This window comes from Oncorhynchus mykiss, chromosome 19, assembly GCF_057628025.1.
Source record: "Oncorhynchus mykiss isolate SJ-2025 chromosome 19, ASM5762802v1, whole genome shotgun sequence".
Taxonomy (NCBI): Eukaryota; Metazoa; Chordata; class Actinopteri; order Salmoniformes; family Salmonidae; genus Oncorhynchus; species Oncorhynchus mykiss.
In genome coordinates, this window is record NC_143040.1 from 75,451,396 (window position 1) to 75,467,153 (window position 15,758).

Here is a 15,758-nt window from a genome sequence, read left to right on the forward strand (position 1 = left end):
TGTTAACCATATCCCATTTAGCTACATCTTGATAAACCTGGTTTAATTAATATGTTAACCATATCCCATTTAGCTACACCTTGATAAACCTGGTTTAATATGTTAACCATATCCCATTTAGCTACACCTTGATAAACCTGGTTTAATATGTTAACCATATCCCATTTAGCTACACCTTGATAAACCTGGTTTAATATGTTAACCATATCCCATTTAGCTACACCTTGATAAACCTGGTTTAATTAATATGTTAACCATATCCCATTTAGCTACACCTTGATAAACCTGGTTTAATATGTTAACCATATCCCATTTAGCTACATCTTGATAAACCTGGTTTAATATGTTAACCATATCCCATTTAGCTACACCTTGATAAACCTGGTTTAATTAATATGTTAACCATATCCCATTTAGCTACACCTTGATAAACCTGGTTTAATATGTTAACCATATCCCATTTAGCTACACCTTGATAAACCTGGTTTAATATGTTAACCATATCCCATTTAGCTACACCTTGATAAACCTGGTTTAATATGTTAACCATATCCCATTTAGCTACACCTTGATAAACCTGGTTTAATATGTTAACCATATCCCATTTAGCTACACCTTGATAAACCTGGTTTAATATGTTAACCATATCCCATTTAGCTACACCTTGATAAACCTGGTTTAATATGTTAACCATATCCCATTTAGCTACACCTTGATAAACCTGGTTTAATTAATATGTTAACCATATCCCATTTAGCTACACCTTGATAAACCTGGTTTAATATGTTAACCATATCCCATTTAGCTACACCTTGATAAACCTGGTTTAATATGTTAACCATATCCCATTTAGCTACACCTTGATAAACCTGGTTAAATATGTTAACCATATCCCATTTAGCTACACCTTGATAAACCTGGTTTAATATGTTAACCATATCCCATTTAGCTACACCTTGATAAACCTGGTTTAATATGTTAACCATATCCCATTTAGCTACATCTTGATAAACCTGGTTTAATATGTTAACCATATCCCATTTAGCTACACCTTGATAAACCTGGTTTAATATGTTAACCATATCCCATTTAGCTACATCTTGATAAACCTGGTTTAATATGTTAACCATATCCCATTTAGCTACACCTTGATAAACCTGGTTTAATATGTTAACCATATCCCATTTAGCTACATCTTGATAAACCTGGTTTAATATGTTAACCATATCCCATTTAGCTACACCTTGATAAACCTGGTTTAATATGTTAACCATATCCCATTTAGCCTCACCTTGATAAAGCTGGTTGAATATACTAGCATGGCTAACCTTAAACCCGACCTCTGCCATGCCTCATAACTACCTGTCTTACATACTCCCTGTATCTATCGCTGTGACCTTGGCATGTTAGAACATGTTTGTATCACTAACATACAAAAGTCAAATACCATTAGTGTTCTTCGGGCTTGGACAATTATGTAGGCAGTGGCTACGTGTCCAAACATGCAACAAAAATAAAATCTAGCCACAGTTCACAGTTCACAGTTCACAGTTCACAGTTCCACAAAGTGAAACACGGAGCATTTTGTCGTCACCAAAAAATGTAATTCCAGTTTTTTACAACTTACATCACCTAGCTGGTTGAACCACACAGCCAGCATGACGGATGGAAAAGGGTGTAGAATTTCACTTTATAAGGTTTCAGTTTTATCGTGCTTTGTAAAAAATCTTTATGGTGCAGACCAGCAATACGACAACAGTTGTGATAAACTGTCATGACATATCACATGTTAACAACAACCTTATGTTGGCATCATGGCTTACCCTCAAATCAAGTCCTATCAAAGCTAACAGTGGAGAGGAGAGAAGATTTCCAATGTATTCAATAGAATTGAAAGCTGTTGAGCCAGGGCCTGGGTTCAGTTGTGTATTGGAGCCAGACGGACCGTACCTGCCCATTCATAGTCAAGTTTAATCCTGAGGCCCATTGCTCCTTATTGTCCCAGCACAACGACCCAGTGGCCACAGTAGCAGTAAGGTGACAGAGGCTGGACACTGAGGCATTCTATAATGGCTTCATAAACTCATTAGTGATGGTTAGTGATAGGTGTGGATGGACAAGAAAGGGCCTGGTCACAGTGGCTGCTAAATGTGTCCATCAGGCGCCAAAAGCAGCCCCTTACAGCACCGTGATAATAATGATGACAGTGCTCCAGAGTGCCTTCCTGGGCTTTCTCTTCAGAGTGCCTCTCTGGGCTTTCTCTTTAGAGTGCCTCTCTGGGCTTTCTCTTCAGAGTGCCTCTCTGGGCTTTCTCTTCAGAGTGCCTCTCTGGGCTTTCTCTTCAGAGTGCCTCTCTGGGCTTTCTCTTCAGAGTGCCTCTCTGGGCTTTCTCTTCAGAGTGCCTTCCTGGGCTTTCCCTTCAGAGTGCCTCTCTGGGCTGTCTCTTCAGAGTGCCTCTCTGGGCTTTCTCTTCAGAGTGCCTCTCTGGGCTTTCTCGTTACATCACGTGTCAATTGGGGAGGATCCTACTAGTTGTCATACCACCTGTCTCCAGCTGCTTTTCACCTGAGCAGTTGAAAGAGAAATATAGTCCACAATACACAAACGCCATAAAAGGTGATGGAAACAGTTACATAGATAATGTGCTGCATTTTGGTGTTTTGAAAAAGACACAAAGGGCGTCAGAGTTTAGGTGGTTAAGGGTGTCAGAGTTTAGGTGGTTAAGGGTGTCAGAGTTTAGGTGGTTAAGGGTGTCAGAGTTTAGGTGGTTAAGGGTGTCAGAGTTTATTAAGGGTGTCAGAGTTTAGGTGGTTAAGGGTGTCAGAGTTTAGGTGGTTAAGGGTGTCAGAGTTTATTAAGGGTGTCAGAGTTTAGGTGGTTAAGGGTGTCAGAGTTTAGGTGGTTGCAGAGTTTAGGTGGTTAAGGGTGTCAGAGTTTAGGTGGTTAAGGGTGTCAGAGTTTAGGTGGTTAAGGGTGTCAGAGTTTAGGTGGTTATGGGCATCAGAGTTTAGGTGGTTATGGGTGTCAGAGTTTAGGTGGTTAAGGGTGTCAGAGTTTAGGTGGTTATGGGTGTCAGAGTTTAGGTGGTTATGGGCATCAGAGGTGTCAGAGTTTAGGTGGTTGTCAGAGTTTAGGTGCTTAAGGGTGTCAGAGTTTAGGTGGTTATGGGCATCAGAGTTTAGGTGCTTAAGGGTGTCAGAGTTTATTAAGGGTGTCAGAGTTTAGGTGGTTAAGGGTGTCAGAGTTTAGGTGGTTATGGGCATCAAAGTTTAGGTGGTTATGGGTGTCAGAGTTTAGGTGGTTATGGGCATCAGAGGTGTCAGAGTTTAGGTGGTTGTCAGAGTTTAGGTGGTTATGGGCATCAGAGTTTAAGTGGTTAAGGGTGTCAGAGTTTAGGTGCTTAAGGGTGTCAGAGTTTAGGTGCTTAAGGGTGTCAGAGTTTAGGTGGTTAGGGGCATCAGAGTTTAGGTGGTTAAGGGTGTCAGAGTTTAGGTGGTTATGGGCATCAGAGTTTAGGTGGTTAAGGGTGTCAGAGTTTAGGTGCTTAAGGGTGTCAGAGTTTAGGTGCTTAAGGGCATCAGAGTTTAGGTGGTTAGGGGCGTAGAGTTTAGGTGGTTAAGGGCATCAGAGTTTAGGAGGTTAAGGGTGTCAGAGTTTATTAAGGGCGTCAGAGTTTAGGAGGTTAAGGGTGTCAGAGTTTATTAAGGGAGTCAGAGTTTAGGTGGTTAAGGGCGTCAAAGTTTAGGTGGTTAAGGGCGTCAGAGTTTAGGAGGTTAAGGGAGTCAGAGTTTGGGTGGTTAAGGCCGTCCCCTGGCCATGACTATGAAAAGAGGTCTCTTGAACAATGGGCCAGAGTGTATTTCCTGTCTGGCTCCAATACACTATGATCACTACTTCGGTAGCTCCTCCCTGAATTGGCAGTAGCCTATAGGAACCATTACTAATTTTACATCAAACAACATCATATATTATCTTAATTTGACCATACTAATCCCAAACTGTTATCATCACTGTCCTGACTCAGATTCCCCACTGGAGGGATTATAGTTGCCCGTGAGTTGAGTGGACAGGACTGCCTGTCTACTCTGTCCAACTAAAGATCAATTCTGAAGTTGAGTGACATTGACATCATTGTGATTTGTGATACAAGCCTGTGTGAGGAGTTGATGCTACTTTCTCAGGCCCATGAAGGTTAAGTAAACATTGATCCAGATGTTTTGGGCTCTACTAGTGTGAAAACTACGCTGGGGTGGGTGGTCTGCCCGTCATTGTTCAGGCCGAGTTGACAAACCCCGCTGTTTGCCTTGTTCATTAGGCATCATAGTGTCAGCTACATAGAATTAATACAATGGCTCTGAAGTCAAAGTGACTAACGGTTCTCTTCACTGTTCAAATGTGTTTTAACTGTTGTGTAAAGCTCACAGTGACGCTCTCCGCTGCTTCCAAACGATGGAAGCGATCTGTTGGAGTTTGCCGAGCGGGTCATAATCCAGGGTTGAAAGAGGAGGCTTTGTCCTAAAGTAGTGTAAGAAAGAAAATCACGTACTTTTAAAGAAGCCGCGATGCTTTTCATTAGGCTTTTTAAGTCTCTAATGAAGAACCAATAATGGGGAGCTGCTCTCTTTGCGCATTTCCTGTCAACCCAGCCCAAATGTGTCATCTAAAATTGTGGGCTATAACGGATTTTGTCATCACTACAATGCATTTAGAAAGATGTAATAAAGAAGTTATGAGAGTGAATATTTTTTATTGTGTGGTAACTGTTATATACAAGTTAAACGGTTATTACGCACAACGCAGGGAAACCCTCTGTCACCGGTGTGTGTTTTAATGAAGATATCAAGTGGTGGATTAACGCACTGACCGCGATTAGTGACGTAGGTGTAAGTAAACCAGCAGCGGCTCTCGGTCAGCGCACCCGACCTGCTGAATCTGTCGCCCCCGGTGCAATACCCCACTAGTTATTCCATTTTAGGGTGACACCACAACTGTAAAAAGACACACTTTGGACAGCGACCAGTCTTTATGTAATTATAATTAGTTTCAGGAGAGCGATTGAATACTATCAGGAAAATAGCTTTTTAAAAAAAGAGAGAGAGTGAATAGTTTCAGGAAAATAGCTATAAAAAAGTCAATTATTCTTTATTTTAGTAGGCCTTTGTTTGATTCAGTCCACTGCTCATCATAGGCCTGTACATGCACAAAGACACGTGATTGGCTAAATCACACAACTATATAATGCACCTACACAATTAAACGGATCATTTTCTCCAAACTTTTAGGAAAAACGTAATTTCCTTCAATCAAAACGAAGCCCTGAATAAAGTCCTGACATTGTTACCTATAATTCCTATTGAGCAGCAGACTTGTCTACAATGTGATTTTAACGTTACACATTTTTTTAAAGTCGCCCTCCAATTGTGAAGCTATTTGTTCCGCTGCTTGCAGCATCTGTCGGCTAGCTTTGATTTAGAAGAGACCAAATAAGATGATTTGGTGACATCAAGGCCTTCCCAGCGGTAATGATTACATTCGGAGCTCAGATCCACGCAAGAATTTGTATCCCACTAAACCCTCTGAGATCCCCTACCCACCCCCACAGAGCTCGAGCTCCCAGAATCTTGTCCTATTAGGGTATTTGACAGGCCCAGCTTGTACTACACCATCAATGAATTGGATAGGTTGTAGGGATGCTCGTTCCTCTCATCTGCTACTTAGAAAGACAAAGACCCGCTGGGGGGGCTGTTGACACCTCGAGGTCCGGGGAGGGTATAAAGAGGGACCTGTTTCAGTTGAGAGCAGTACTACTCTCCTCACTGCACCAGGAGAAACAGCCTACGTTGGACATACATTAACTTTGTTTTCCTCGCTTTTCTTTTTTCCATCACGACTGACAGCATGCAAGTACCGAACAGACCAACAGGAGTGGGAGCGTACGGGTACTCCGCCATGCGCCATTACGCTTCGCTCTATCCACAGCGCAACAGTAGCCAGTGCGCAGCGGCGACCAAGCCTGCCAGCGGGAAATCTTTCACCATTGACGCCCTGCTCGCCAAGCCGTCGGAGACACACATAGACCGAACGAGTCCCATTCACTGTAGACTCAAATACCAACCGACAGCGCCACTACATCCTTTCCAGACCCAGATGAGCTCAGCGCTGCCACAGTACCTCTACTCGCCCAACATGCTGCACACGCCGGTGCACAGTCACACACAACCCGGATACTCTGTCTACTGCTGTCCGCCGTTCTCATGCCATGGGGCCTTTTACGCACACGGTAAATGTCAATCTAACGTGCCATTCTAACTTATTCAATGATCCAAACTAAACACAATGGCCTAAAGAAAAGTCCGACATGGGTTTTAAACTGTTGTCCATCTATTTCCTTCACAGAAACAGGTCTATCAATGTCCCACTCATTCAAACACAAGGAAGGGAAATCCAAGCGGATGCGCACCAGCTTCACCAACGAGCAGTTGGACCGTCTGGAGAAGGAGTTCTCCCGGCAGCAGTACATGGTCGGCTCGGAGAGGTTCCTTCTGGCGTCGGGTCTGCAGCTCACAGAGGCTCAGGTACAAACCAGATTCCAACTCAAACTGCAAACTTTCTTTGAACTAAAGCAAAGCCCCAATTTAATAGTTTTTTAAAGAATGATAATAGGATTGGCACTGACGTTTATAACGTAAAAAAAATCCTTAAAACCAAAATTCCTTTTCTTATTTTCAGGTTAAAGTGTGGTTCCAGAATCGACGCATCAAATGGCGCAAGCAGAGTCTGGAGCAACAGCAGAACAAGCTGGTTAAACTGGGCCTGGCCACCCCAGTGAAGAGTCCTGGTTCTCAAGGTCTGGGGGAGGAGGCGGAGGAGATCGACTTCTCAGACGGATAAGATGTGCATAAAGACGGGCTCCCTGACTACTGCTGACCGGTCTTGGACCACAGAACCGGGCATCTGTATACACCGCTCAAGACACTGAGCCGAGGACCACACCACCCATTACTGTATAAATATTTAATTCATAGATGTATAGTTCTATATTTAAACGATGTTTCTTACTTTATTGCTCTTATGAGAGTGTCTCTGTGAATTCCAACGTTTGTATATTTTGATTGACATATTCAATAAATATATTTTCTAAATTTTGAGCCATTTCTTATCCCAGTACTGTTTTAAAACAATCATATCCCTGAAAACACATTGAAGTAGAGGTTGAGAGAACATCTTAGGCTAAATAAGAACTTTGAATTGAACGTTTGAATCGGGTTATATCGCGAAGCAAACTGATGGATGTCAAAGACGTTGAGTTGGTAGAATAATTTATTATTTCAGGTTCATTTCTATTTTTGGTTAAGTGAAATTTAAGAGAAATTAAACAAAGCATATCAGCATTTGTACTATTTTAGAGAACACTATCTATTCTAAACGATTTAAACTTGAAATGCAGAGCAATTTCATGGTATTTTTTGGGGAGTGAAATAATCATTATTTTATTTCTAAACCAGGTTGAGACTATATTATGTAAATCTTTGGCATTTTTTAAGATATTACTCTCTACATTTGAGCCTCTCTCCCTCTGACCCCCCAAGGGGTTTTATGGGCATGTAAAACATGTGTTTACATTGCCAAAGCAAGTTAAACAGATGATGAACATAGGTGGAATAGGAAATCCGAAATGAACAGTAAACCTTACACTCACAAAAGTTTCAAAATAATATACATGATTTAAAATATTATCGCAAAGTACAGTGTTGTAACAATGTGTTTAAGTACAAAAAGGAAAATATATAAACATAAATATGGGTTGTATTTACAATGGTGTTTGTTCTTCACTGGTTGCCATATTCTTGTGGTAACAGGTCAAAATTTGATTTATTTTCGAATATTTAATGGGAAGGCTTTCTACTAGATGTTGGAACATTGCTGCGGGGGACTTGCTTCAATTGACAAGAGCATTAATGAGGTTAGGCATTGATGTTTGGCTCGCAGTCGACGTTCCAATTCATCCCAAAGGTTTTCGATGGGGTTGAGGTCAGGCCTACGTGTAGGCTAGTCAAGGTCTTCCACACCGATCTCGATCATGCTGAAGCAGGAAATGGCCTTCCCCAAACTGTTGCCACAAAGTTGGAAGCACAGAATTGTCTAGAATGTCATTGTATGCTGTAGCGTTAAGATTTCCCTTCACTGGAACTAAGGGGACTAGCCCGAACCATGGAAAACAGCCCCAGACCATTATTCCTCCTGCACCAAACTTTACAGTTGCCACTATGCATTTGGGCAGGTAACGTTCTCCTGGCAACCGCCAAACCCAGATTCGTTCGTCGGACTGCCAGATGGTGAAGCGTGATTCAACACTCCAAAGAACGCGTTTCCACTTCTCCAGAGTCCAATGGCGTCGAGCTTTACACCATTCCAGCCGACGCTTAGCATTGCGCATGGTGATCTTAGGCTTGTGTGCAGCTGCTCAGCCATGGAAACCCATTTCAGGAAGCTCCAGACAAACAGCTATTGTGATGATGTTGCTTCCAGAGGCAGTTTGGAAATCGGTAGTGAGTGTTGCAACCGAGGACACAAGGTTTTTACGGGCTACGTGCTTCAGCACACGGTGGTCCCGTTCTGTGAGCTTGTGTGGCCTACCACTTCATGGCTGAGCCGTTGTTGCTCCTAGACATTTCCACTTCACAATAACATCACTTACAGTTGACCGGGGCAGCTCCAGCAGGGCCGAAATTTGACAAACTTACTTGTTGGAAAGGTGACGATCTATGACGATGCCATGTTGAAAGTCACTGAGTTCTTCAGTAAGGCCATTCTACTAACAATGTTTGTCTATGGAGATTGCATGGTGGTGTGCTCAATTTTATACACCTGTCAGCAACAGGTGTGGTTAAAATAGCCGAATCCACTCATTTGAAGGGGTGTCCATATACTTTTGGCCATGTATGTGTCTCTAATATGGTCATACATTTGGCAGGAGGTTAGGAAGTGCAGATCAGTTTCCACCTCATTTTGTGGGCAGTGAGTACATGGTCTTTCTTCTCTTGAGAGCCAGGTCTGCCTACGGCATCCTTTCTAAATAGCAAGTCTATGCTCACTGAGTCAGTCTGTCTAACAGGGCTGGTGGGGTCAGTCTGTCTAACAGGGCTGGTGGGGTCAGTCTGTCTAACAGGGCTGGTGGGGTCAGTCTTTCTAACAGGGCTGGTGGGGTCAGTCTGTATAACAGGGCTGGTGGGGTCAGTCTGTCTAACAGGGCTGGAGTGGTGTGGTCAGTCTGTCTAACAGGGCTGATGGGGGTCAGTCTGTATAACAGGGCTGGTGGGGTCAGTCTGTCTTACAGGGCTGGTGGGGTCAGTCTGTCTAACAGGGCTGGAGTGGTGAGGTCGGTCTGTCTAACAGGGCTGGTGGGGTCAGTCTGTCTAACAGGGCTGGTGCGGTCAGTCTGTCTAACAGGGCTGGTGGGGTCAGTCTGTCTAACAGGGCTGGGGTCAGTCTGTCTAACAGGGCTGGTGCGGTCAGTCTGTCTAACAGGGCTGGTGTGGTCAGTCTGTAAAACAGGGCTGGTGGGGTCAGTCTGTCTTACAGGGCTGGTGGGGTCAGTATGTATAGCAGGGCTGGTGGGGTCAGTCTGTCTAACAGGGCTGGTGCGGTCAGTCTGTCTAACAGGGCTGGTTGGATCAGTCTGTCAAACAGGGCTGGTGGGGTCATTCTGTCTAACAGGGCTGGTGGCGTCAGTATGTCTAACAGGGCTGGGGTGGCGTGGACAGTGTGTCTAACAGGGCTGGTGCGGTCAGTCTGTCTAACAGGGCTGGTGGTGTCAGTATGTCTAACAGGGCTGGAGTGGTGGGGTCGGTCTGTCTAACAGGGCTGGTGGGGTCAGTCTGTCTAAGAGGGCTGGTGGGGTTAGTCTGTCTAACAGGGCTGGTGGGGTCAGTCTGTCTAACAGGGCTGGAGTGGTGGGGTCGGTCTGTCTAACAGGGCTGGTGGGGTCAGTCTGTCTAAGAGGGCTGGTGGGGTTAGTCTGTCTAACAGGGCTGGTGGGGTCAGTCTGTCTAACAGGGCTGGGGTGGTGGGGTCAGTCTGTCTAACAGGACTGGTGCGGTCAGTCTGTCTAACAGGGCTGGTGTGGTCAGTCTGTAAAACAGGGCTGGTGGGGTCAGTCTGTCTTACAGGGCTGGTGGGGTCAGTATGTATAACAGGGCTGGTGGGGTCAGTCTGTCTAACAGGGCTGGTGCGGTCAGTCTGTCTAACAGGGCTGGAGTGGTGGGGTCAGTCTGTCTAGCAGGGCTGGAGTGGTGGGGTGAGTCTGTCTAACAGGGCTGGTGGGGGTCAGTCTGTCTAACAGGGCTGGTGGGGTCAGTCTGTTTAACAGGGCTGGTGGGGTCAGTCGGTCAAACAGGGCTGGTGGGGTCAGTCTGTCTAACAGGGCTGGTGGGGTCAGTCTGTCTAACAGGGCTGGTGGGGTCAGTCTGTCTAACAGGGCTGGTGGGGTCAGTATGTCTAACAGGGCTGGAATGGTGTGGGTCAGTCGGTCTAACAGGGCCCCAATCTGTTTAAATTGGCACTAAGGCTGTTTCCGTGTCTCACACCCACCCACTGCTGGCAGGTGTCCTGTCCCTGCCTCCTCCTGGGGTTAAGGTTGGTCTGTCTCCTCCTGGGGTTATGGTTGGTCTGTCTCCTCCTGGGGTTAGGGTTGGTCTGTCAGCTGTCTCCTCCTGGGGTTAAGGTTGGTCTTTCTCCTCCTGGGGTTAGGGTTGGTCTGTCTCCTCCTGGGGTTAGGGTTGTTCTTTCTCCTCCTGGGGTTAGGGTTGGTCTGTCTCCTCCTGGGGTTAGGGTTGGTCTGTCTCCTCCTGGGGTTAGGGTTGGTCTGTCTCCTCCTGGGGTTAGCGTTGGTCTGTCTCCTGTCTCCTCCTGGGGTTAAGGTTGGTCTTTCTCCTCCTGGGGTTAGGGTTGGTCTTTCTCCTCCTGGGGTTATGGTTGGTCTGTCTCTCCTCTCTCTCCACTGTCTCTCCACTGTCTCTGTCTCCCCTCTGTCTCTCCACTGTCTCTGTCTCTGTCTACCCACTGTCTCTCCTCTGTCTCTCCACTGTCTCTCCACTGTCTTTGTCTCTCCTCTGTCTCTCCACTGTCTCTGTCTCTCCTCTGCCTCTCCACTGTCTCTCCTCCGTCTCTCCCTCCCGAATCCACCTCCTGCCATCTCTCCCTAGTCATCCTACTTTCCTCTCATTCTCCTCCCCCGTTCTCTCTCTCCTCCCCCTGTTCTCTCTCTCCTCCCCCTGTTCTCTCTCTCCTCCCCCTGTTCTCTCTCTCCTCCCCCTGTTCTCTCTCTCCTCCTCCTGTTCTCTCTCTCCTCCACCACACCCTGTTCTCTCTCTCCTCCTCCTGTTCTCTCTCCTCCATCACACCCTGTTCTCTCTACCCTCCCCGTTCTCTTTCTCCTCCACCACACCCTGTTCTCTCTCTCCTCCCCATTCTCTCTCTCCTCCACCACACCCTGTTCTCTCTCTCCTCCGCCTGTTCTCTCTCTCCACCCCTGTTCTCTCTCTCCTCCCCCTGTTCTCTCTCTCCTCCCCCTGTTCTCTCTCTCCTCCCCCTGTTCTCTCTCCTCCCCCTGTTCTCTCTCTCCTCCCCCTGTTCTCTCTCTCCTCCCCCTGTTCTCTCTCTCCTCCCCCTGTTCTCTATCTCCTCCCCCTGTTCTCTCTCTCCTCCCCCTGTTCTCTCTCTCCTCCCCCTGTTCTCTCTCTCCTCCCCCTGTTCTCTCTCTCCTCCCCCTGTTCTCTCTCTTCTCCTCCTGTTCTCTCTCTCCTCCCCCTGTTCACTCTCTCCTCATCCTGTTCTCTCTCTTCTCCTCCTGTTCTCTCTCTCCTCCCCCTGTTCTCTTTCTCATCCCCCTGTTCTCTCTCCTCCCCCTGTTCTCTCTCTCCTCCACATTCTCTCTCTCTCCTCCACATTCTCTCTCTCCTCCACCACACCCTGTTCTCTCTCTTCTCCTCCTGTTCTCTCTCTCCTCCCCCTGTTCTCTCTCTTCTCCCCCTGTTCTCTCTCCTCCCCCTGTTCTCTCTCTCCTCCCCTGTTCTCTCTCTCCTCCCCCTGTTCTCTCTCTTCTCCTCCTGTTCTCTCTCTCCTCCCCCTGTTCTCTCTCTCCTCCCCCTGTTCTCTCTCTCCCCCCCTGTTCTCTCTCCTCCCCCTGTTCTCTCTCTCCTCCCCCTGTTCTCTTACCTCCCCCTGTTCTCTCTCCTCCCCCTGTTCTCTCTCTCCTCCACATTCTCTCTCTCCTTCACGTTCTCTCTCTCCTTCCCCACACCCTCTTCTCTCCCTGTTCTCTCTTTCGTCTCCACCACCACCTGTTCTCTCTCACCCCGGTCTCCCTGGTTCTGATGATTAGGGGTCAGCCCACTGAGGAGCTTGGAAGTTTTGGTAAGACACCATGGAACCCTGGAAGCGTCTCTGATGTGATCAGGGATCCTCCCTCCTCTCTCCCTCCCCTTCCCCACAGCCCGGCGTAATCCCATTGTGGGACAGAATGAGGCAGTCAGAGGCCTGGGAAAACCTGTGGGGGAACTGAGGGAGGGAGGGATGGAGGGAGTGGTGGAAGAGGGGGGGGGGGTCGATCGTGGCTCCTCGTTGCAATTAGCCCAGGACACCCTTTAACACCCTAACCCCTGAAAACATCCTATTACACCCAAACCACGTCCCCAGGCTAATTGCTACAGAGAGAGCCGACTGGTGGACGATATTAAGGATTTTTTTCCTAAAACCCTCCTAGTATGGCCTGTGTTCTCGACTAAACCCCTGGGGTATCTCCTGTGGTATCTGGGGTATCTCCTGTGGTATCTGGGGTATCTCCTGTGGTATTTGGGGTATCTCCTGTGTTAACAAAGTATCTTAATCTGATCTGACTGAAGGCTACAACTGTTACATCTTCATCAGGCCTCACCTCATTCATCTCTCTGGTCTAAACAGCCCTGAATCAGGCCGGTTTCTACATCAACACAACCCTGCTACTGCCAGGCCTACATCCTGCTACTGCCAGCCCTACAACCCTGCTACTGCCAGGCCTACAACCCTGCTACTGCCAGGCCTACAACCCTGCTACTGCCAGGCCTACAACCCTGCTACTGCCAGGCCTACAACCTTGCTACTGCCAGGCCTACAACCCTGCTACTGCCAGGCCTACAACCCTGCTACTGCCAGGCCTACAACCCTGCTACTGCCAGGCCTAAGTACCTCACAGGACTAGGAGGACAATGGAGGACACATCTTAAAACTGACCATAAACTATGTGGAGCACGACACCAAATACCGTTTTTCTTTAGAACAGCCATGTTGAGGGTGACCACCATACGGAGCTACAGCATGAAGACATCCTGCTGACAACGGCCATGTTGAGGGTAACCACCATACGGAGCTACAGCATGAAGACATCCTGCTGACAACGGCCATGTTGAGGGTAACCACCATACGGAGCTACAGCATGAAGACATCCTGCTGACAACGGCCATGTTGAGGGTAACCACCATACGGAGCTACAGCATGAAGACATCCTGCTGACAACGGCCATGTTGAGACATAATTTTAAAAAAGAATAATACTCCAAGTATGTCTAGGAGCTGGGAACAGGACGACCACGTCTGTCGGCACCATCTGGCCCAGAGAATAACATACAGTTGAAGTTAGAAGTTTACATGCACCTTAGCCAAATACATTTAAACTCAGTTTTTCCACAATTCCTGACATTTAATCAACTGTTTTAGGTCAGTTAGGATCACCACGTTATTTTAAGAATGTGAAATGTATAATAATAGAGAGAATGATTTATTTCAGCATTCCCAGTGGGTCAGAAGTTTACATACACTCAATTAGCATTTGGTTCCATTGCCATTAAATTGTTTAACTTGGGTCAAACGTTTCGGGTAGGCTTCCACAAGCTTCCCACAATAAGTTGGGTGAATGTTGGCCCATTCCTCTTGACAGAGCTGATGTAACTGAGTCAGGTTTGTAGGCCTCCTAGCTCGCACACACTTTTTCAGTTCTGCCCACAAATGTTCAATAGGATTGAGGTCAGGGCTTTGTGATGGCCACTCCAATACCTTGACTTTGTTGTCCTTAAGCCATTTTGCACAACTTTGTCAGTTCTGCCCACAGCATCTCAATCGGGTTCAGGTCAGGGCTGACGGGCAACTCCAGAAGGCACGTTTTCTTCTGTTGAAGTCATTCTGTTGTTGATTTTCTTCTGTCTTTTGGGTTGTTGTCCTGTTGCATCACCCAACTTCTGTTGAGCTTCAATTGACAGACAGATAGCCTAACATTCTCCTGCAAAATGTCTTGATAAACTTGGGAATTCATTTTTCCTTCGATGATAGCAAGCTGTCCAGGCCCTGAGGCAGCAAACTATGATGCTCCCTCCACCATTCTTTACAGTTGGGATGAGGTTTTGATGTTGGTGTGCTGTGCCTTTTTTTCTCCACACATAGTGTTGTGTGTTCCTTCCAAACAACTGAACTTTAGTTTCATCTGCTCACAGAATATTTTGCCAGTAGCGCTGTGGAACATCCAGGTGGTCTTTTGCGAACTTCAGACGTGCAGCAATGTTTTTTTCTGGACAGCGGTGGCTTCTTCCATGGTGTCCTCCCATGAACACCATTCTTGTTTAGTGTTTTACGTATCGTAGACTCGTCAACAGAGTTGTTTGCATCTTCCAGAGATTTCTGTAAGTCTTTAGCTGACCCTCTACGTTTCTTCTTAACCTCATTGAGCATTCTGCGCTGTGCTCTTGCAGTCATCCTTGCAGGACGGCCACTCCTAGGGAGAGTAGCAACAGTGCTGAAATGTCTCCCTTTATAGACAATTTGACTTAACGTGCACTGACTTTTAGAGATTATTTTGTAACCTTTTCCAGCTTTTGCAAGCCAACAATTCTTGATCTTAGGTCTTCTGAAATCTCTTTTGTTGGAGGCATGGTTCGCATCAGGCAATGCTTCTTGTGAATAGTAAACTCAAATTTAGTGAGTGTTTTTTATGGGGCAGGGCAGCTCTAACCAAAATCTCCAATCTCGTCTCATTGATTCGACTCCGGGTTAGTTGACTCCTGAGTCCAATTAGTGTTTGGAGAAGTCATTAGCCTAGGGGTTCAAATACTTTTTCCAACCTACACTGTGAATGTTTAAAAGATGTCATCAATATAGACAACAAAAAATACAATAATTTGTGTGTTATTAGTTCAAGCCCACTGTGATTGTATATTGTTGTGACTTAGATGATCAGATCAGATCAAATGTTATGTCAAATTTATGCAGAAATCCAGGTAATTCCAAACGGTTCACATACTTTTCCTTGCCATTCTACATAGTCCTGTAAAACTGGTCACTTTAATAATGTTTATATACTGTTCCACCCACTTCCTATGTATATCCTGTATTCCAGTCATGGTTCATCCTGCTGTCCACTTCCTATGTATATCCTGTATTCTAGTCATGGTTCATCCTGCTGTCTACTTCATATGTATCTACTGTATTCTAGTTACGGTTCATCCTGCTGTCCACTTCCTATGTATATCCTCTATTCTAGTCATGGTTCATCCTGCTGTCTACTTCATATGTATCTACTGTATTCTAGTTACGGTTCATCCTGCTGTCCACTTCCTATGTATATCCTGTATTCTAGTCATGGTTCACCCTGCTGTCCACTTCCTATGTATATCCTGTATTCTAGTCATGGTTCACCCTGCTGTCCACTTCATATGTAGAACCTGTATTCTAGGC

At 46.1% G+C, this 15,758-nt stretch overlaps 1 protein-coding gene across 1 annotated transcript; it reads left to right on the forward strand.

Moving 5' to 3' along the window:
* Positions 1-5,817: 5,817 nt before the first annotated feature.
* Positions 5,818-7,142, forward strand: LOC110498312 (homeobox protein not2-like). The gene is made up of 3 exons (XM_021574945.3): positions 5,818-6,280; positions 6,397-6,575; positions 6,730-7,142. Exons 1-3 carry the CDS (start codon positions 5,899-5,901, stop codon positions 6,889-6,891), a joined length of 723 nt encoding a protein of 240 aa, XP_021430620.1. The 5' UTR covers positions 5,818-5,898; the 3' UTR covers positions 6,892-7,142.
* The last annotated feature ends 8,616 nt before the right edge of the window (positions 7,143-15,758 follow it).